At 36.6% G+C, this 22,092-nt stretch overlaps 1 protein-coding gene across 4 annotated transcripts in view; it reads right to left on the bottom strand.

Moving 5' to 3' along the window:
* The window catches only part of LOC127840856 (DNA polymerase delta catalytic subunit-like), a 64,493-nt gene extending 43,293 nt beyond the window's left edge, over positions 1–21,200 (bottom strand). The window contains exons 1-6 of one of the 4 annotated variants that reach the window (XM_052369292.1): positions 20,926–21,200; positions 17,023–17,317; positions 15,920–16,620; positions 7,138–7,247; positions 1,411–1,610; positions 885–1,060 (exon numbers count right to left, since the gene is read on the bottom strand). In XM_052369292.1, coding sequence (XP_052225252.1) covers positions 885–1,060; positions 1,411–1,610; positions 7,138–7,226 — 465 coding nt within the window. In that variant the 5' untranslated portion in view covers positions 7,227–7,247; positions 15,920–16,620; positions 17,023–17,317; positions 20,926–21,200. Of the gene's footprint in view, positions 1–884; positions 1,061–1,410; positions 1,611–7,137; positions 7,248–14,197; positions 14,263–14,664; positions 14,684–14,722; positions 14,839–15,919; positions 16,621–17,022; positions 17,318–20,925 lie in introns of those variants that run through there. The other 3 variants (XM_052369301.1, XM_052369291.1, XM_052369308.1) reach the window with 3 other exon arrangements.
* Between the last annotated feature and the right edge of the window lie 892 nt (positions 21,201–22,092).

Raw genomic sequence — 22,092 nt, 5'->3', positions numbered from 1 at the left:
AGTTGATACCTACTATAGTTTGCAAAACAGACCAAGGACAAAATTTTTACATGATAAATTAAGAAAGAGCAATCTGTCTCAAAATAAAGAGACAATAAATTTCTCTCTTGTTCCCTTCACTTCCCTCTACTGAATATTGAACATGTCATTCACGAACAAGCTCAAATCTTAGCTCTATAAGCATAAAAAATATTCCTCCTCAAACCCAGGGTTGAGCCGAACTCAAAACTTAAAGCTTTTGTGAATACCGATATGTGCATGATAGTCATACTCATCACAAAAGATGAGAAACTGGAGATGTGTTTGTTAGAAACACAATTCCCCCTACTGAGCCGCTTTGAAGCCTTATATTTGACCTTTGACCTTGAAGGATGACCTTGGCCTTTCACCACTCAAAATGTGCAGCTCCATGAGATACACGTGCATGCCAAATATCAAGTTGCATGCCAAATATCAAGTTGCTATCTTCAAAATTGCAAAAATTATTACCAAAGTTTAAGTTTTGGGACAGACACACACATAGAATGACAGGCCAAAAACAATATACCCCCGATCATTCACTGTGGGCATAAAAACTCAAAGCTTATTCAGAAAACATATGTATTGACTCAAGTTACACATGTATGCCAAATATCAAGTTGCATGCCAAATATCAAGTTGCATGCCAAATATCAAATTGCTACATGTATCTTCAAAATTGCAAAAGTTACGACCAAGGTTTAAGTTTTGGGACAGACACACAGACACACACATACAATGACAGACAGGCCAAAAACAATATACCCCCGATCATTCACTGTGGGCATAAAAACTCAAAGCTTATTCAGAATACAAATGTATTGACTCAAGTACGGTCATGATACTAGGCCATGATCTATACTTACCAGAAATGACTGAGCATGCTCACTGCTGAAGTTGGGATAGGCCGGCACAAAGAAGTAAGGCAGAAATCCATAGATATGTGCAGCCACACTGTGACCCTCCATAGTGACCCCAAACATCCGGATTACAGGCACTGGACCCTTCTTGTAGGCACCAGGCATGCCAGGGATGTGGCGACCTTAATGTAAACAACTGTTATTTATATTTTTATCACAGTTTTGTGAATGGTTCTATATTACACCTCAGATAGTGAATATTAACAATATTTAAAAACTTCAATGTTGCAATTTATCGCATGAAATATATGCATGAACAAAACTGATTACAAATATAATAGGACACATCTCAACCATGTAGTTTATGCAAATATATTCCACTAGTACCAAAATCAGGTTAATTCGTATAATTGCAAAATTAAAACTCACAGAAAAAATAACAATTTGAATTTTGCTAAATAAATGTTATATTTGAATAAGATTACTTCTGAAGTTGAGAACTTTACATTTTTACTTGGTTATAATCAGTCACCTATGTAATGGTCCAGATCTATTTGCTGGAATGTGATGGTGTCCTTGGCAGGGTCTATGGGACCCACCGGCGGACGGGCCCACTTGGCGCTGGTCATTACATCGTCTGGCCCTGCCCCCACCACCTCTACCCCACCCATGTCGATGTCATCCATCATTGCTAGCTCCGCCTCAAAATCCATTTCATCTTCATCCTCCACTCTGAGATCAGAAACATTAACTGGGAGATTAACAATACTGGCAAAGTGATCTTACTTTAATTGCTACACATAACAAGAGTTGTTTTCTGGCTTTGGAGAACTGGCCTCGGGGTATAATTGTGCCTCATTCTGGAAAACTTGGTGTAATGCAGGTGCATAAAGTGCAGTGTTCTGCCGTGGATGCTCCCTTGCGTCATTGGCGCAAAAAAAAGATTTGTCCCCACCCGATTTCCGTATATGGGTCCGCGGGCCACAGAAATTAGGAATAAAAACTAATCAATTCAATTTGTAAGTCGGTAAAGTAATAGAGTGAATGTGTAACTAGAACGAATTATTTCATTGGATGGGACGTCATTTTGCAGCCAATGGTTAATTTACATTAATAACACTTTATTTCATTGGTAAGTTGAGATTATAACAACCAATCAGATATCAAGAAAATGTCCACACCTATAAAAATGGCGGAAAGTGACCGGCCGAAGAAAATAAAATCCATCTTAGTTTTTTTCCTACAGCAAGTAAAATTTAAAAATATGACAATAATAATAACACCCAAACAGAGTCTTCCAAAGTCCCAACATCGTTTAGCAATGACAAAAAAGTCTGCCCCTAAACGTACATTCCAAGCAAATTGGCTTCCAAAATTGTCTTGGTCACTGTTTGAAAACAACAAAATGACATGCAGTTTGTGCATAAAGCACAAAAAAAAAACGTCTTTACTATCTTTACTATTGGTAATTCTAATTATAGAACACATACTTTGACACGCCATGCTGAGTCCAATGACCATAAATCTGTTCAAAGTTTGTTAAATATGTTGACAATTGACAGTTTTAAAAAGTTTTAAAAATGTTAAAAGTTTGAATTAGAATGTTACATCCTGCGGACTGGCTGCAAGAAGAAATCAAGCAAGTTTAAGAGTGCAAGTAAAAGGTAATTAGTTTCTGAAAATTTAATTCTGCTACAAATATGTTTCTGTGTCCCCAGATTTTTCCTTTTTGTCCCCACTTTTTTAACTCTAAAGGGTCCCTGTCTCCAACAGTAAAGATTCACGGCAGAACACTGAAGTGTCCTCTCAGGTTAGCCACACTTTCAAAGTAGTCTCTTCTAACCAAATCACAAGTCCAGTTAAGGCTGAATAAGAAGTCCCTTTTTAGCCTGTGAGTAAAGTGTTCTCAGAAACTCAATTTATCAACAAAACTGAGAAAAAGAAAAAAATGATTCACAGTAAATTTGAAATGAAAACAAGATGTGTTTGTGAAACACAATGTCCCCCTATATGATGTTTGACCTTGAAGGATGACCTTGACCTTGTGAAGGATGACCTTGACCTTTCACCACTCAAAATGTGCAGCTCTATGAGATACACATGCATGCCAAATATCAAGTTGCTATCTTCAATATTGCAAAAGTATTTATAAAATAAGCGATTTGGGCCACATATATTTGACCTCTGACCTTGAAGGATGACCTTGACCTTTCACCACTCAAAATGTGCAGCTCCATGAGATGCACATGCATGCCAAATATCAAGTTGCTAACTTCAATATTGCAAAAGTATTTATACAAGGGACAAAATTGTCACAAAACCAGGTTTTCATTGTGAAAAAAAAATCTGATAAAGGGAGAAAACTCAAACTGAACTTTTAAAATGAACAAACAAAATTAACCCCCTTTGTAAGTTTGTTTAAAAAGAAAATCTATTTTTAGTCGTGGCGACCTTGACATTGGAGATATTGACATGATTCTTTCGTGCGACACACCGTCCCATGATGGTGAACAAATGTGCCAAATGATTTTAAAATCTCACAATGAATGACATAGTAATGGCCAGGACAAGCTCATTTATGGCCATTTTTGACCTTTGAACTCAAAGTGTGACCTTGACCTTGGAGATATCGACGTAATTATTTCGCGCGACACACCTTCCAATGATGGTGAACAAATGTGCCAAATGATTTTAAAATCTGACAATGAAAGACATAGTTATGGCCCGGACAAGCTTGTTCGGCCCGCCCGCCAGCCAGCCCGCCCGCATTCGCCAATCTAACAACCAGTTTTTTCCTTCGGAAAACCTGGTTAAAAATAAGCGATTCGGGCCACATATATTTGACCTCTGACCTTGAAGGATGACCTTGACCTTGACCTTTCACCACTCAAAATGTGCAGCTCCATGAGATACACATGCATGCCAAATATCAAGTTGCTATCTTCAATATTGCAAAAGTATTCATAAAATGAGCGATTTTTGCCACATATATTTGACCTCTGACCTTGAAGGATGACCTTGACCTTCACCTTTCACCACTCATAATGTGCAGCTTTATTAGATACACATGCATGCCAAATATGAAGTTGCTATCTTCAATATAGCAAAAGTTATTGCAAAATGTTAAAGTTGGCGCAAACAGACCAACGTACAGACCAACATACAGACCAACAGACAGGGCAAAAACAATATGTCCCCCACTACTATAGTGTGGGACATAAAAAGCATCATTTTTAAGAAATTATCTTGATGTAAGAGCCCTATGGTCAGCCCTACTAAAGCAAGAAAAAACTATAAATTAATTAAAAAAACAAGACTATTGCCAAGCAATATATGTCCCCTACCGGCTCCACCATTGTCAGATTTTTAAATTATCCCCACGCTTTTTGAAAAGCGTCGGGATATTGTGGTTATCTCCGTCGTCTGTCCGGTTGTCCGTCTGTCTGTCCGTCCTGGCCACTGTCTCCTCCTACACTACACGCACTAGAACCTTTAAACTAACACACATATAGCTATGAGCATATGTGCGACCCTGCACTATTTGGAATTTTGATCTGACCCCTGGGTCAAAAGTTATGGGGGCTGGGGCGGGGCCGGGTCAGAGATTTTCACTCATTTTTTTAGGTAATTTTACTATAATTTCTTCATTTCTACACTGTTTGTCTTCATATTGATACCGAACCTCTCTTATAACAATACGGTCAATGTCAACTATGCATGGCCCCATTACCAACCCTGGGGCGCCCCGCTCACATAGGCCACACCCACCCAAAACTGCAGTTTTACTATAATTTCTTCATTTTTACACCGATTCACTTCAAATTGATACTGAACCTTTCCATTGACAATACGGTCAATCTCAGCTATGCATGGCCCCATTACCAACCCTGGGGCACCCCGCCCACATAGGCCACGCCCACCCAAAATTGCCTTTTACTATAATTTCTTCATTTCTACACCGATTCACTTCAAATTGATACTGAACCTCTCTTATGACAATACGGTTAATCTCAACTATGCATAGCCCCATGAACAACCCTGGGGCGCCTTGCCCACATAGGCCACGCCCACCCAAAATTGCCTTTTACTATAATTACTTCATCTCTACACCGATTCACTTCAAATTGATACTGAACCTCTTTTATGACTACACTGTAACTCCAATATAACGCGCTCCGTTATAACGCTGAATCCAATTTAACGCGGAGGGTGCTTGGATCCCATTTTTTCTCCAACCTTCCATTTGATTTCTGATTCAAATCCGTATTATGCAACTTCATGTATTTTCAGACAATTCAAAGATGGCGGCAATCACATGTTGATTGCTTTATTCAACCGTCCGTTGAACCGATTATAATCGCCTCGAGGTTAAACAACACCGACAGCTAATTGGTGTTAATCTGTTATGTAATGTCAATAAAGGTGTGAAAATCTCGCGTGTCAGTGTTTATTACATGTATTCCTCATCAGAGCGGTTCAGTGCGATAATTTCCATAAGTTAAGTGCAAGCGGGATAGTTATACAATTAAAGTAATTCAAAACAATTGAAACATTCTTACTTTGATATGGTTGCGGTTTGACTATATTAAATGAGCGGCTGTGAAATATACTGCCTTCTGTATAAAACAACTTTTTCTGTCATTTCATTATCATCCTAGTATTATGTCATTTAATCTTTCAGTTTGTGTATAAGAAATTAAATAATGCAGACGATTATTTACATGCGAACGCAGTGTACCGGTAATTGTTAACAGAGTTTCACTTTCATTTTCGCGCGGTATCAGAAAGTCCCCAGGAAACACGTTTTTTGCATGCGTATGACGCAATAAAACAATTTTTTGTACATGAGTCGTATTGCATTCAATCTAAATTTAAAGTCGCTCGTCCAATGAAAGCTCTGCCCCATAATGCACTGTACTCTTAACACTTCTGAAACTGGCATATATGCGTACTGTTGTGTTTACGAATTTCTTAAACATATATCGTCATTAATATTCAAGATTATTATTTTTTAAGTGATTTTGCAATTTTATTTGATTATCGGATAAATGTGCACATAAGAAAAGCGGTATGTATACTGTTATCGATATGATTCGGTTTATATGCATGTATTTGCGTCAACACAGCATGGCAATATACATGACCTATATTATAGGCTATTCTATACCTGTTTTTTTTATAGCGCCCTGCAGTAAATGAGCTCAAAACCTATAACGCGGATCCGTTATAACGCTGTTTCGCGGCTTGGATCCCATTGACCGTGCTATATTGGAGTTACAGTGTATTCAGTCAATCTCAACTATGCATGGCCCCATTACCAACCCTGGGGTGCCCTGCCCACATAGGCCACGCCCACCCAAAATTGCATTTTACTATTATTTCTCCATTTCTACACTGATTTACTTCAAATTGATACTGAACCTCTCTTATGACAATACGGTCAATCTCAACTATGTATGGTCCCATTACCAACCCTGGGGCACCCCGCCCACATAGGCCACGCCCATCCAAAATTGCCTTTTACTATAATTTCTTCATTTCTACATTAATTCACTTCTAATTGATACTGAACTTCTCTTATGACAATACGGTCAATCTCAACTATGCATAGCCCCATTACCAACCCTGGGGCGCCCCTGGGTCAAACATGCGGCGTGGGGATACGCGTCGGCCTCTGCTGCACCATTTCTAGTTTTTTATTTGTTGCCATAGCAACCAGAATTTTGGACATAGGAACAATATGAAATGACGTGCATAATTTCCATATTGCCATCTATCCATGTTTCAAGTTTCATGAAAAAATATTAAGAACTTTAAAAGTTATCGCAGGATCAAGAAAAGTGTGACAGACTCACAGACTGACGGACACACAGGGCGCAAACCATAAGTCCTCTCCAGTGAAACCGGTAGGGGCAAAAAAAAATAATTCTTAAACACTACAAAGCACAATACTTTTTGCATACATCATATTATTTGTAATCATAAAATGATTATAAAAGACTTGATGAAGATGCAATATTAAAGCAACATATTATCAATCTATCTTTCTCTTGAGAGTGCATTTCGAAGTTTCCATTTCACCATTTTCAAGACTTGTGATATTTTCTTCCAAAACACATGGCAAATATACCTGCCAAGATCCTGCAAAAAAAGCGATATTCTTTTCTCATTAAGACCATTTATCATAGTTAAACTATCACACACAAAATGTGTCAATTCAAAAAAATAATTCCGTTAATGTCCAATAAAGCTATCTTACTTGGCCTTTTTGGATGGGGGAGCTCCCTGACTGCCAGGTCTGTTCTGACCGATTGAGGTCTTGCCTTTGCCTGTGAATGCCTTTGCCATGTGTCAATGGTTTCTTTATACCTGAAAATATTTTAAGAATTCTAAAATGAACTAATATGATAATGCTGATAACAAGATTATAAATATTTTATTTTGGCCTCTTATGGTTTTAAGAACTTAAAGGTGTTCCGACTTTTGTAAAATCAGGTTTGAAATAGTATAACTTGACCAGGTGTAAACCTTTTGAACACCTTTGACAGAGCTTTTACTTTACTGAAAATTTCCTCAAGCACATACTGCAAAAATGTTTCATGAATATAGAAGCAAGACAGTAAGTAGCTTATTGACAGTAAAGAACAAGAGCACTGCAGACCACTCATCTATTTTCTTTTTAAAGGTGAAGGGACCTATCTCAATACTTTAATCAAAAAGGGGACATGGGTGGGGGTGGAGAGGGGTGACGTGTATAGTGTGGATGTGAGGTCATTTATTACATTATCTTCCAAAAATATGAAAAACAAGAGCTGTCAGAGGACAGCGGGCTCGACTATTCAAGTGCTTGACAGAGTAATGTAAGCCATCATGGGGTAATTGTTCAAATTATTTAATATTTATGTCAAATATGATCATAAATAAAGAAGTTATGGCAATTTTAGCAAAATGTTCAATTATCTAAGTGTAAAAGGGGCAATAATTATGACAAAATGTTTGATAGAGTTGTCTGCTCTTGTTTATAGGTTGGGGTGATGTTGGTAAACAAGTATGCAAAATATGAAAGCAATATGTCAAGGAACATTGAAAATAGTTGGGGTAGTACCCAAACTTTAACATCTGCTGCATATTCTTGACCTTATGTTACTTAGTATTCCAAGTCTGAAAGCAATAGCTATGATACTTTAGCAGGGTTAGTGCTGGACCAAAATTTCTTTGAGCCAACCAGTTTTTGTTATTCGGCGCACGAAAACTGGGTTTGAAATAATAATATATACTATTATACTTAATGACAACATAAGGGCTTATCACATATCATAATATAACATACAGTTTTCAATATAAAAATAATGATTATGGTACTTGTCAAAGTACAAACATAAGTTATTTTATACATGTACATTTAACAGTGGTGTCGATTGTCCCAAATTTAGAATCCTGAAAATTAGACCGTGGCTCTAGGAACCGCAGCCGCAGGAACCCAACAGGAATAATGGGCAGAGCCCCCCACACAACCCAGAGGCCTTTCTAATTGTTATTTTTTATAGTCTTTCCAATAGCAATTTCAGGTAAATACAATTCAAAATATTATAAACCACACCGTCCGTATAACTACATGTGCATTCGTCAGTCTATTTCTTCTACAAAGAACTTCGAAAAAAATTATAATCGACAAAAAATCATGTATCTGATTACGACCATCCCAAAAATTGTACGGGTTTTGCACATGAAATAAAATGTGCATATCGTTTGACTGCAGACAATGACAAACAGTAACCTAGCAAATACGTAATTAAAATACAATTTGGTTGACATATTGATTTACAATAGCATAGTTTGTGGGTAAAAAACAACTGAATTATCACCTTTTAATTTTAAATGATAATCGGCAGAAACTTTCTGAGAATGGTGTAACATCATCGACATAGAACTAATTATTTAATTTTCAACCTCTAATTCAGATCGATAGTCGGTAGACAGGTGTAAAGTTATCAGCTTAGAAATAATTTATTTATTGTTACGCTTCTTTTCATTTGTTTATCTTTAAAGAACGTTTGCCATCGGCCGCTGTATTGTTGGCAGACAACAATTTCAACTGTGTATTCCAAGTTTACAGTGTACGTGCATGAATAACCCTATATTATTTGTGAGCGAACAAAATGTTGATTGGCCAGCTACCACGTGCGCTTCAATAACAATAAGGTCAAGCAATGTCTCATGATCTGGTGCAGACCGGTTTTTGTTTATTGTTCAAATTGCGAACACTTTCATTGAAACAAAGACAACAAGAGCACCGAATAACTGGTGCCACGCTTGGCTGCGATAGCTTGTTAGAATTTTTTTTTTAGAGGTCACAGTGACCTTGACCTTTGACCTAGTGACCCAAAATGGGTGAGGCGTGTAGAACTCATCAAGGTGCATCTACATATGAAGTTTCAAAGTTGTAGGTGGAAGCACTTTGATTTTAGAGCCAATCTAAAAGTTTTATCACGACCTGGCGGACGGCGGACGACGAGCAGGCTATGACAATACCTCAAGTTTTCTCCGAAAACAGCCTCGCTAAAAATTAAAAAAACCAGTCTGAATTTAAATGGCGGCTTTTTTCAATAAAAATGTATGAGATTTTAGCATTTTCGCAAATCAGATTTTTCTTGTGCCAAATTCTCAATATTTGCAAATGGCAAACGACAGCGCGAGCCCTGTTTAGGAGTTAAGTGGACCAAAACAAACTTAACGAAATTTTCAATTTTCTACGTATAAAGGGGCCATAATTCTGTCAAAGTGCCAGTTAGAGTTACATAACTTTGCCTGCACAGTCCCCTTATGATAGTTATTATGTGTTACAAGTATAAAAGCAATAGCTTTGATACTTTAGGAATAAAGTGAACCAAAAAACAAAAATTCACAAAATTTTGAATATTCTAAGTATAAATTTATAAAAAGGGGCATAACTCTAAAAATGATGCTGAACAGAGTTATGCACCTTGACCTACACAATTGTCTTGTTGCCAAAAAGAAGTATTCCAAGTTTGAGTCAATTATCTTTGATAGTGTTAAAGTCATTTGACTTTCTAAAGAACTTTAACCAATGCCAACGCCGGGGCGAGTAGAATAGCTCTCCTTTTTCTTCGAAAAGTTGAGCTAAAAACAGTGCTAGAACCTCGCACATCACGTTACATGATTTACACATGCCTCTGTCCCACTTAGATGTCAAATAGATGCATGCCCCCCATTTTATGTTATGTAGACATCCGCAGAGTGCACATGTGTGTTTACTTCCAGTTAATGGAGAACGTCTGTGTTCATGAAATTCTAAGACACATTTATCGTCAATATTGGCAAAACATGCTTAGGTTTAGGAAGAAATATACTGACTGCTGACTAAAGTAAAGGTGGCATAATTGATCATTTTAGATGCCTCACTTTTGGGTCAAATGTCCTGACATTTTTTTATGAATTGTTCCAATTCCCACCTGGAAAATTCTGGCATGTATGCCTGTATGTGTCTGGAGTACTTTGATATCTTTGATTGGAAGCTAAGTTAAAAGACCAACTTTTGCGGGGGGTGTTTCTATTGTATGGGACTTTTGTTGAAATAAGGGTTCCGAAACACTGTTTTCTAAGGTGGATGCATATGACAGCTAATTATTAGAAGTTTCAAGACGGTAGGTTTTTGATTGCAATTATTGGAAGAGGACAGATCCCTCTTTAACATGATACCAGGTTCAGAAAAATTGATATGTCGGAAAGTCAACATAAATGCTTTGAAAGCTGTCAGTTTAATAATGGGACCCTATGGGAATCGGATTTAGTGTAAACTAACCAGAAGAAACGTCCGGAAAAATACTTGTCAACCAGTAAAATTTGGCCTAATAGAGAAATCATATCGTTTGATTTCCTACACTGCGCTTTTTAAACATATTTATTTAGAGCCTTTAACAATACTTTTGACATATATATAAACAATCCAAATAACCATTTAATGCAAAGAAATGCAAAGTTCTTCACCTTGGAAGTTCAAATAGTGATTTACGCTATTCCATGAGAGACCCGGACGCAGTGCCATAGATAATTATTTGGGCAATAGGGTTTTCACCCATTGATTTTGAAAAATAGGGTGATTTCATTCTTGAAATAGGGTGAAATGAGTTATAAAAATGAAAACCTTAAAATCATTGTTGCTTAACTTCTGTTGAAGATGCACACTTGTCATGCTTGTATTGATTCAATAAAACTGTAATCTAGCCTAATTAACTTAAATAAACTGATGTTTCATAGCATCTTTAATCCTTGAAACTGTTCATAATATAAACTTTAAAAAAATTCTTATGTTAACTGAGATCTTTGCTACTGTCAAACATATAAACATGTTCTAGCAATTGTTCACTCAATCAAGGAACCCTTAGGCTGAACATTTTTATTTTGCATCGTAGTAGAAGCTGAAAGTACAGATGCTTTACTACTACATGCACAATGAGCGACGGACTAAGTCAGATTGAAAATACATGCATGTCATAGTAAATAATTGGGTCAGACGCATTATTTTTGACTATGAAATCTACACTGTAGAGCTTTTAAATTACTTTGACTGTTGTCCTGCTCCGTTATCCAGGCGCTTGTTAAATGTTACGATAATAATTCAAACTAGAAATGGCGCGGCAGAGGCCGACGCGTATCCCCACGCCGAATGTTTGACCTAGGTGTGCCCCAGGGTTGGTAATGGGGCCATGCATAGCTGAGATTGACCGTATTGTCATAAGAGAAGTTCATCATCAATTAGAAGTGAATTGGTGTAGAAATGAAGAAGTTATAGTAAAAGGCAATTTTGGGTGGGTGTGACATATGTGGGCAGGGCGCCCCAGGGTTGGTAATTGTGCCATGCATAGTTGAGATTGACCGTATTGTCATAAGAGAAGTTCAGTATCAATTTGAAGTGAATCGGTGTAGAAATGAAGAAATTATAGTAAAAGGCAATTTTGGGCGGGTGTGGTCTATGTGGGCGGGGCCCCAGGGTTGGTAATGGGGCCATGCATAGTTGAGATTGACCGTATTGTCATAAGAGAGGTTCAGTATCAATTTGAAGTGAATCGGTGTAGAAATGAAGAAATTATAGTAAAAGGCAATTTTGGGTGGGTGTGGTCTATGTGGGCGGGGCGCCCCAGGGTTGGTAATTAGAGCTGCAACGATTCGATCCGATTCATCGAAAATCGATTCGAAATGCTTCGATTCGATTACGATACCAAACCTACCAAATTCGATTCGATTCTTTAACATAAATACATATATATACATAGATACGAAAAGCGCGCTGTATTCTGACTATTGATACAGGAAGGTGTAGTTTCTATCTTTACTTGTAATTACGACGCGCGCGATTGGTTGCTTATTACTATAGTCATCCAATCAATAAGCCCGTTACGGTCTACTTTCGGAAAAAGCGTCAAAATGGCTGAGCAAGTTGTTGCCGACAAATTGAAATAATCAGATGCGCCAAAGAAGCTAAAATCAAAAGTGTGGCAGTATTTTTGGGTTTCGGGATGGTAGCCCTACCGATAAAGCAAAGTGTAAACTGTGCTTCACGGATGTGGCGTACGCTAAGTCCGGCTCAACCACTAATCTAATGCAATATGTCAAACGCAAACATAACGTTGATTTAGCAACACTAAGAGGTCGTACAAGTGCAACTACTCAAGTCGCCAGCCAGAAAAGTAGTTTTATTTCTGTTGGAGCTTTGTTAAGTTTATTAGAGAATGTGATTTGTCCTACAGGTAACAGGTGATGCTGTCATCGCACAATGGTAGACAAGCTTATGCGGTTTGGGTAAAAGTATAATAGTGATAATACTACCATTCTACTGATTCCAGATACGTTCTTATGATTATTTATTTTATTTTTTTCATTATTGTGTAATCAACACAGTCTTCTAGTCAGAAGTTTTTATATTGAAATTGAGTCCTAATTTGCTATTCTTTTTTATGTGTTTTATTGAAATCACATTTGAACAGAAATGTTAATTTTTAGGCATAAGAGTGAATATATGATAAAACTAGGTTTGAAGATGAATCGAATCGAAAAAATCGGTATCGGAGTGTCTGAAATCGAAATCGAATCGAATCGAGCTGTTGGTGAATCGTTGCAACTCTATTGGTAATGGGGCCATGCATAGTTGAGATTGACTGTATTGTCATAAGAGAAGTTCAATATCAATTTGAAGTGAATCGGTGTAGAAATGAAGAAATTATAGTAAAGGCAATTTTGGGTGGGTGTGGTCTATGTGGGCGGGGCCCCAGGGTTGGTTATGGGGCCATGCATAGTTGAGATTGACCCTAAATGTCATAAGAGAAGTTCAGTATCAATTTGAAGTGAATCTGTGTAGAAATGAAAAAAATATAGTAAATGGAATTTTTTGGTGGGTGTGGCCTATGTGGGCGGGCGCCCCAGGGTTGGGATTGGGGCCATGCATAGTTGAGATTGACCCTAATGTCATAACAAAAGTTCAGTATCAATTTGAAGTGAATCCGTGTAGAAATGAAAAAATTATAGTAAATGGAAATTTTTGGTGGGTGTGGCCTATGTGGGCGGGGCGCCCCAGGGTTGGGAATGGGGCCATGCATGGTTGAGATTGACCGTATTGTCATAAGAGAGGTCCAGTATCAATTTGAAGTGAATCGGTGTAGAAATAAAGAAGTAAATGTAAAATAACCTAAAAAAATGAGTGAAAATTTCTGACGCGGCCCCACCCCAACCGCTATAACTTTTGACCCAGGGGTCAGATCAAAATTCGCACATATGCTCATAGCTACCATGTGTGTAAGTTTCAAGGTTCTAGTGCTTTTAGTGTAGGAGGAGATAGTGGCCAGGACGGACGGACGGACGGACGGACGGCGGAGATAACCACAATATCCCCACCTTTTTTTCAAAAAGCGTGGGGATAAAAAGTAAATACCGAAAATAAGCAAAGCATTTTAGATTGTATCGTACGCATCTAATTTCACAGATTTGCGTTAGAGCCAAATTGGTTGCGTTTTCAATACGCATGATATTGTATTTGTTTGCGTTTTTTAACATTTTAATAGGGTGAAAGACGCAGATACGCAGCTTATCTGGGACACTGCCCGGACGGAAATTACACAGCCTTTGAAGCAGTCACAAATGCACAAGATTTAGGTGTGACTTTTGACGAGCGGCTTAGTTTTTAACCAACACATTACAAATATTACGTATAAAGCACAGCGAACTCTTGGCTTAGTACATAGATCCTTTGATTGTCTTGATGAAGAAATGTTTCTGCCTCTTGATAAGACTTTAATCAGACCAACCTTATAATATTTGGTGGCACATCTACCATACGACAAGAGACTTCGAAAGTTGGGACCAGTCACACCTGTGTACAGAAGGGACAGGGCGGATGTGATACAAATTTTTAAATCTTTACATAAGCTGGATGATTTAAACTGGTAAAATAGTTCGATCTGGCTGAGGATAATCTTCGTGGTCATCACTTGAAACTAAGAGGCAAGAATTCCAAAAGTAATGTAAGTCTCAACACCTTTAGTCAAAGATCAATTCATTACTGGAACAGTTTGGAAGAATCAACAATAGCTGCCACAAGCGTTAATCAATTTAAATCGTTGCTAAATTCTGAGAAATGGGACAGTTTAACCCATCTGTAAATTAAGTTAAATTAACAATATTTACTTAAGCGCACTCTAGAGAAGTTTTAACAAAATAGTACATATCAGAGAGAGATTCTAAAGAAAAGACCATTTATCAGAGGGGCCATTACAGCAAAGCTAAATTACGGCCCAACAGTTCAGGTATCCAGGCAAAATCAAATGTCGTACCTTTCGAATTATTGTAATTTACAGTGGTTGTATCTTTTTCCGCGAAAATTCTGTTTACTGGTTCCGAGCATATCAGCTAATTCTGTCCAGTGTAACCTACCGTTCAGGTAAACGGCTTTGTGTAAAAACGGTCCTTTGTGACCGCACTTAATTAGGCAGTAACGTTGCCAGATATTTATAGTGTGAATTAAACTGTAGACAGTTTTGAGTCCGTTTACCCAGGGACCTATACATTCACATATAGGTCCCTGATTTGCCCTGATGAATTGTGGGCGAAATTTGTACAATTTTTCCAAATCAATTGCGATAAATCAAAGAAAAAAAACATACACACACACACCAGTTGTCAATTTCATAATTAGAAATTGCTAGTAAGGGCTGATTATTTTGATTTATGTGAAAGTAATTTGTCAAAATGAGTGAAGCAGCAGACAAAAGAAAAGGAAAAAAACTTAAATATGCAGTTGCGAAAAGTGATAGTTATTATTAATGTGCACCGCAACTACGTGCAATGATAACTATATACCTATATGAAGTTTCATGTTTACCCGATTGAATTGTTAAAACAATCGGCTGCAGACGAGAGATCGTTTAGTAAAAATATCAGATGAGGCTTAAAATGAAATAACTGAGAAACTTATCAACCCTTTTTTAATTAATACAAATTAAGATATATCCAAAAATGATAGGACACTAACCCCGTTTTCATCATCTATGAACCAATTGGTTTAGAAATAATACAATGTATTAGCTAAGACTTTGTATGTATTTCTTTTCGTTGATCATAATGTTATATGCACAAGCGCTAACTTTTCGTAATTTTTTTTTAGCAGTTTTTGTTGATATTTGTGTACAAAATGCAACACATCTTGATATCATATTGCTTGTCTTGTTAAAATAAAAGAACGGTGAGGCTTGCATATACTAGGGCAGTATGGACATCACTATTCTGCGGCCACTGCGGCCATATCTGCGGCGCTAAATGCGTCTTTGAAACGCCGTTGAAACACCTTTATCATTTGACTTGTCCCTTATCATGTAAATTGATTTGAAAACTTTATGGTGATCCGCATTTCTTGGGTATTGCTTCGTCCCGTCATGTCTCCAAAAGTATCTGTCATATAAAGCGTCTTTTCTGTTTGGTAATACGTCAGTGTCCATTAAATATAACTCGCCTCCGTTCGGTTTAATAGGTACCTCTGTTGAAACTTTTTCGCCAACTTCGCCGCTCATGGCGTTGTTTAATATGTCGATTGTGTCCTTGGTTTTAATGCCATTTGATAGGTTTTTGTACACTTCCGAAGTACCGCCGCCACATTGAAGAAAGTTGTTGCCATGTTTATGTTTCGTTTTGCGTCCTCGTGTATAGATTGACTGCCACATGTCATGTCGGGGGTTTCGTCTTCGCAGTCAGAAAAGTCACTCTCTTCTATTTCCAAAAGTTCGTAAATGTTCGAAGGTATTTTGCATGGAGGTTTGGTCGTCTCTGTCACTGTCTCGTCATTTTTAATTTGTACAGGTAACACTATCAGTCGTTGGTTGTAATTTAATGTAGTTCTTCTTGGAATAGCCAAATTTTCCAATTTATACGGTTCTGATGGGATCCTGATACTTCCGTTGACGCTTGCGCTTCTTCTCAGTCAACGTCGCCGTAATGGTACCAGAATCACGCGGCGGTTCACATACTATGTTTTGGGTTTTACGGACTATCGAACTATATGTTACGGGTCCATAGTCTGATGTCGGTGTTGGATGTGATGACTGAGTAGCTGGATCAGGCCCGGGGCAAGTCGGTCTCGTAAGAGACATGACGGCTGTCTCTATGTTGCTGGCAAACGTGTGCGTACCGTCAATAGTCAGATGCAGACCATCTTTGCAGAGGAGATTGACGTTGTCTCCTGCAATGAGACCATGCTAAGATTTTATAAAAATGAAAAATAATGTTTTTAAAGAAAAGCATGGATAAACGAAAATAAGAACAGCTGGTAACTGTTTATTCAAAATATTAAATATCGTATTGTTTACGAGACATCCATGTGATATGAATGTGCGTTTTTCGTCATATTTTAAGATGATGGACCTGTATGTCGAGGTCGATATTTCATGATAATAATGCCACAGTTTTTGAATTTCAAAACATCCTGATGTTGGCGGTATTCGAACCCATAACCTCCCGTTTCATATGCGACCTCTCAAACTCTACCCTACGGAAGCTTGATATACGGTAAGTAGGCCAATGGTTAACAAATCTATACAACTGATAAAACACCCACAATTAAAAATATAAAAGTTTTTTTTACCGAATGTGGTTTGGAATTCGGGATGTTCAATGACACGAACCCACGGCACCGCGCGGGCAAACTCGCTTTACAGTTTGTTGAGAACGCCAGCATCGAAGTTCCAGTGGTCTAAGAAGTCTTGTCGGTAACCGTTTCCGTTGAATCGGTTCCGTGTCCTAGGAAGTAGTTTGGAAATAAGAATAGTCGCGCCTGGTGTAGCATTGTGTACCTCTTCACAGAGTGCCACGATGTCATCGAAAACTCGATCCGGGGTCTTTGTGCCGATGTCGTTTGCACCGACAACGAACACAACATCCTGTAATTATGGTTTGATGTACAGTGAACAGGATTTGATGTGAATAAAAGATAATATATACAAGCGTGTTCTTAAATTGCCACTATCAAAATTACATTTTCAACGAAATATTTACCGGTACTTTTTAAAATAAATCATTTGGTGAATACAAATTTTATGGAAATTCCAAGTATTGTAAGATTAAATTAATTTAATAAACTTGCATTTACTACATTTGATCATGAAAAATAAATTTCACAATTCGGAAACTTCACGACTCATTTTTTCACAATTCTGAAGAATTCGCGACGCATGTTTTTCACAAATTAGCGGCCAACGGACTACTTGCTATACAACCAGTATCATGCGAAGATAGATGTTATGTTATTGTGGCTCCCTCTTTGAACTTATGTTGTCTGTCGACTTTTAGAATAATGCGTCAGTAATAAATGTATTGCTTCAGATTCACACGCTTTTTTAAGAAATGAAAATTGCAAATGTGTCTTATCTATATTTTTTCTGTGTCTTTAATGTATCTTATTTATGTGACTACGTGCTAATTTGTTTGAAGAAATGAGATATTCAACGTGTCTTAATTATATTTTAACCATGTCTTAAATGTGTCTTTTTTTATATAAGACTACATGCTATACTGCCCGTGTCATGCGAAAATGGCTCTTATATTTTAACCATGCCTTAAATGTGTCTTTTTTATATAAGATTACATGCTATACTGCCCGTGTCATGCGAAAATGGCTCTTACTTCTTTATATCCACCTTCACACTTTATTAGCGCCGTCTTTAATTAGGCTATCTCTATTTAAAGAACAGGTTACTGTGAATTTAATAAAAATGTGCAACGGTGAATTGGATCCATTCTCGTTGTTAATGTTAAATGTACAAAACAATTTAGCAATAAATGAAATCAGTTATTTCGGCAGTAATTCCAATTTTTCCAGTACAGTAGCCAGGTGCCGGTGTATTGAGCTGATAAGATATGGATCACCACAGCAGGTTGCTAATATACAGTGTAAATTCCCCTGTTATATTATTGTAATTGCTATTTACCTGATTGGAATAAAATAAGTTTATTCATTCGGGTCTGCTGGCGTAATGTTAAAGATCATTTAATGTGAAAAGCTGGATTACTGACATCGTTTAATCGTTTTGCTTTGATACACAATTTCATGAAAAAAAAATGAATACATTGGCGCGACGGAACATGATTTATAAATCAAGTTGACAGAATAGTATCAGTTTTTAATAATGTGTAATTTAATTCGCATCTCTTGCAATGTGACACCTTATGTACAAGTTTTTTTATGTACCACTTTGAAACTTACCACCTATATATTATCCATTTATTTATAGCAGTATAAATGGGCAATAATTACCTGTGCAAACAACTCTGATTAATTTGCCTCAAGTGTTGATTGAGTCAAATTTGAGTTAATCAGATATTGTTCCCACTATAACATTGCAATTCATTGTACTGAATCATTTACTTTTTTTATCAGAAAAGTTTTAGTTATTTGGAAAAAAAGTTAAATACAATTTGATTAAATTAATGTGTTCGCGTAAATAATTTAAAAAAACTGTATCAGATATAAAACTGAGTAATTTAGTATCTCAATTCTTACTAAATACAATATTGCTGATTTATATTTAATATCTATATTGTTACGGTAAAGAACCAACAATTGGAATCTAAATTTGAATCTAAAAATGTAGAAAATAAAAAAATATGAATTAAAATCAAAAATTTGTTCACATAAGTAGTCATAAACTGTTTTTGTTTCCATTGTGAAGAACCAACATTTTGAATCTAAATTAAATGTAGAAAATTAAAAGTGATTTACAATTGAAATTTTGTTCACAGTCATAAACTTCCAATAGCAAAAACAAAATGATTCAGCTTTAATTAAATAAAATAATTATTGTTCTCTATGTATTATATATAGGGTCCATAAAGTGTCAGATAGTGTTACACAAAGTGCCGGTACATAAACGGACTGGTACGTAATGTGTGACATTCCTCGCTTCACTCAACATTCAATGGCACGCGCAAAATTCTAAAACATCATGTGAATCGTTATATTTCTTTTTATAAATCATGTACAAAAATTATATGTTATACATTTTTTGTTTTGTTTTTCTAACGCAACCAGAAAGAACTTATAAATATAAAGCGCTTTGCTTTTGCAAAATTCTACATTAAATAAAGAAATATCGTATTTTTTGTTAAGTGTTTTTTTGTGTAATATACTCGGAATTTGACCTTTAATTTTATGCAATCCACATTTTTTTTATTGTAATACACACAATTATGATAACAAACAGTACAGGCATTCACTACAGGCATCATGTAGATAAGACGAACTGATGTATTTATTGAACGTGACTAACACCACCAACTAAAAATGTTTTGAAATTATAAATTTACGCAGAATAATTGTATAACATTATTCATCTATCAATGATACTTAAATGCTCTGTTTAAAAGCAAAAATATCAAAATGTTGGCAAAAATAAACAATTTGGTTGTTTGTGTAATATTTCACGCTCTAATTCTTGGTATTAAGTAATTAACTACAGTCCACTCTCGCTATCTCGAAGTCGGCGGGAATAAGAAAATATATCGAGATAACGAGAGTTCGAGATATCCGATTTGGCGTTTTTAAAGAAAAAATAAGACAAATATTTACCTTGTTTTTAACATAAATATACCTGCTAAGTGGTCTAACTAAAGCCGTCACCGTGTGGCAGAATACTCTCTACCTGATATACATGTATACGTGTTTTTACGAGGCATGATTAAATTTAAATGCTTAAAATGACGTTTTAAGTATTACATAATTGCATGAACACATGCGGTTATAATTTTTCTAAACTGTCGAGTAAACATCCGGTAATGTTGCTATTTATAGTTATGATGCAATTGACGTCCAATCAAAACGAGGGTTTTCCATCTGAACATGCGTAAATCACGTTCCAGAATACTGAACATTTTGTAGTTTGAAATGCAAAGTTCAATCGGTTATAAAATAAAAAATTAGTCTTTCGGCCTTTCGGCAGGCGGTGCATTAATTGCAGTTAATTGATGTTAAAGTGACAGTTAAAGTGACAGGCCTTACTCAAGTTTTAATTGCTAACGACATTACACACGTGTGATCATTGGTGAAATCAACGGATCGATTTCCTACCGCACAGTATCGGGAGCAGCCGGGCGAAGCGGGGCGGTGAAGTATCAAAGAAAATTTTTCTCACTTTTTGCCGACACTGGGACAGTTATTCGCACTTCGAGACAAACCACAGTAAATACATGTAAAATCTGGACTCGGGACAAAATTTTATATCGACATATCGAATTATTCGACATAACGAAAATCGAGATATGCGATGTTTATTTATATAGATAAAGAAGGAAAAAAGTTGGGACATTGAGCTTACTTCGACATATCGAGAATATCGAGATATCCGATGTCGACATAACGAGAGTGGACTGTATGTATAGAAATCGTGAATAATAAATAGTGAACATTTTTTTGTATCATTAATCTACCCATTTATACAATATATAATCATATCGTATTATATACGCATGTATGTGTACTGTGCTCGGTACTTACCGAAAAGAAAGGCGCAACTTCAAAAACGTCTTTCTCGCAAACAAACTGGAGCGTTTTATATCCATAATACGAGAACACTGAGTACGAGCCCTTACACAAATAATCAGACAAGAACTTTGTCTGGCTATGTCCCACAACTAAAGGCATTGTTAGTTAATCACACACAACAATTCGAGCACAAGGTCAATTAACACACTTTATATTACTATAGATTCAAGAAATGTTTGAGCAATTTTTATATCTATCTATATCTCTCTCTATATATAACGTATATATAGTCGTGATCAAAGCTAGACTTGTATTGCAGTTATGCTTGCGTAGATCTTATCATCTTATCAGTCAATAAATTACTGATACTGCACTCGATTTTGCCCGCAAAACGACCGCATTTAGCGCCGCAGATATGGCCGCAGTGGCCGCAGAATAGTGATGTCCGGGCAGTATCAAGTTTTTCTGTTAATCAAATCTTGAAGTCCCGTATTTTTTTCGGCGTAAGCTGCATAAGCCAGCTTTTCACCCTGACTTGACCTTTGTAAGTGTCCAATAAAATTCAAATAAAATTTCCCGCGGCTAAGTACGAATGAATACACTTCATTTATTCCATTGGCTGATTTGAGTATACCACCAGAACATTGGAAACATATCCGCGTCTTTGTAACACTGTTTTACTGTATGAAACAATTTTATCTCTAATGAAAAGGCTTAATAGATAGAACAGTTTTACACTCAATTCTCGACATCAATACAGTTTGTGCGTACACCTTTTATTTTCAGAGTATTACCAGCGCAAAAGCGTTTATACTTAAAAGGCTATGTTCTCATATTTAGTACTTACTTCCATATTCCTGTCAACATGTTAACATGTAAAAGTATAAAGAGCAGTGGAAGCGAGGCGTCACTTTAAAGAATTGCATTTCAACCCGCGAGGTTTCGGGTCAAGTCGCGGACATTCAGAGTTTATATACAGGTCATCACCGGAGTTCGCGGTCAGTAAAATAATCGTTATATAATAAAGACGCTATCCGTGAACTAGGTGACCTGGAATTTTCTTTAGACCAGAAATATGTTAAAAGAAGATATTCAGCAATATAATTATGGTATGTCAATAATAGATTCTTAATGTGTTTTCAACAATACAATGATAAATATTATTTTTAATAAATTTAA

Source organism: Dreissena polymorpha, chromosome 1, assembly GCF_020536995.1.
Source record: "Dreissena polymorpha isolate Duluth1 chromosome 1, UMN_Dpol_1.0, whole genome shotgun sequence".
Classification (NCBI taxonomy): domain Eukaryota; kingdom Metazoa; phylum Mollusca; class Bivalvia; order Myida; family Dreissenidae; genus Dreissena; species Dreissena polymorpha.
This window is presented reverse-complemented; position numbering and strand designations above follow the sequence as displayed.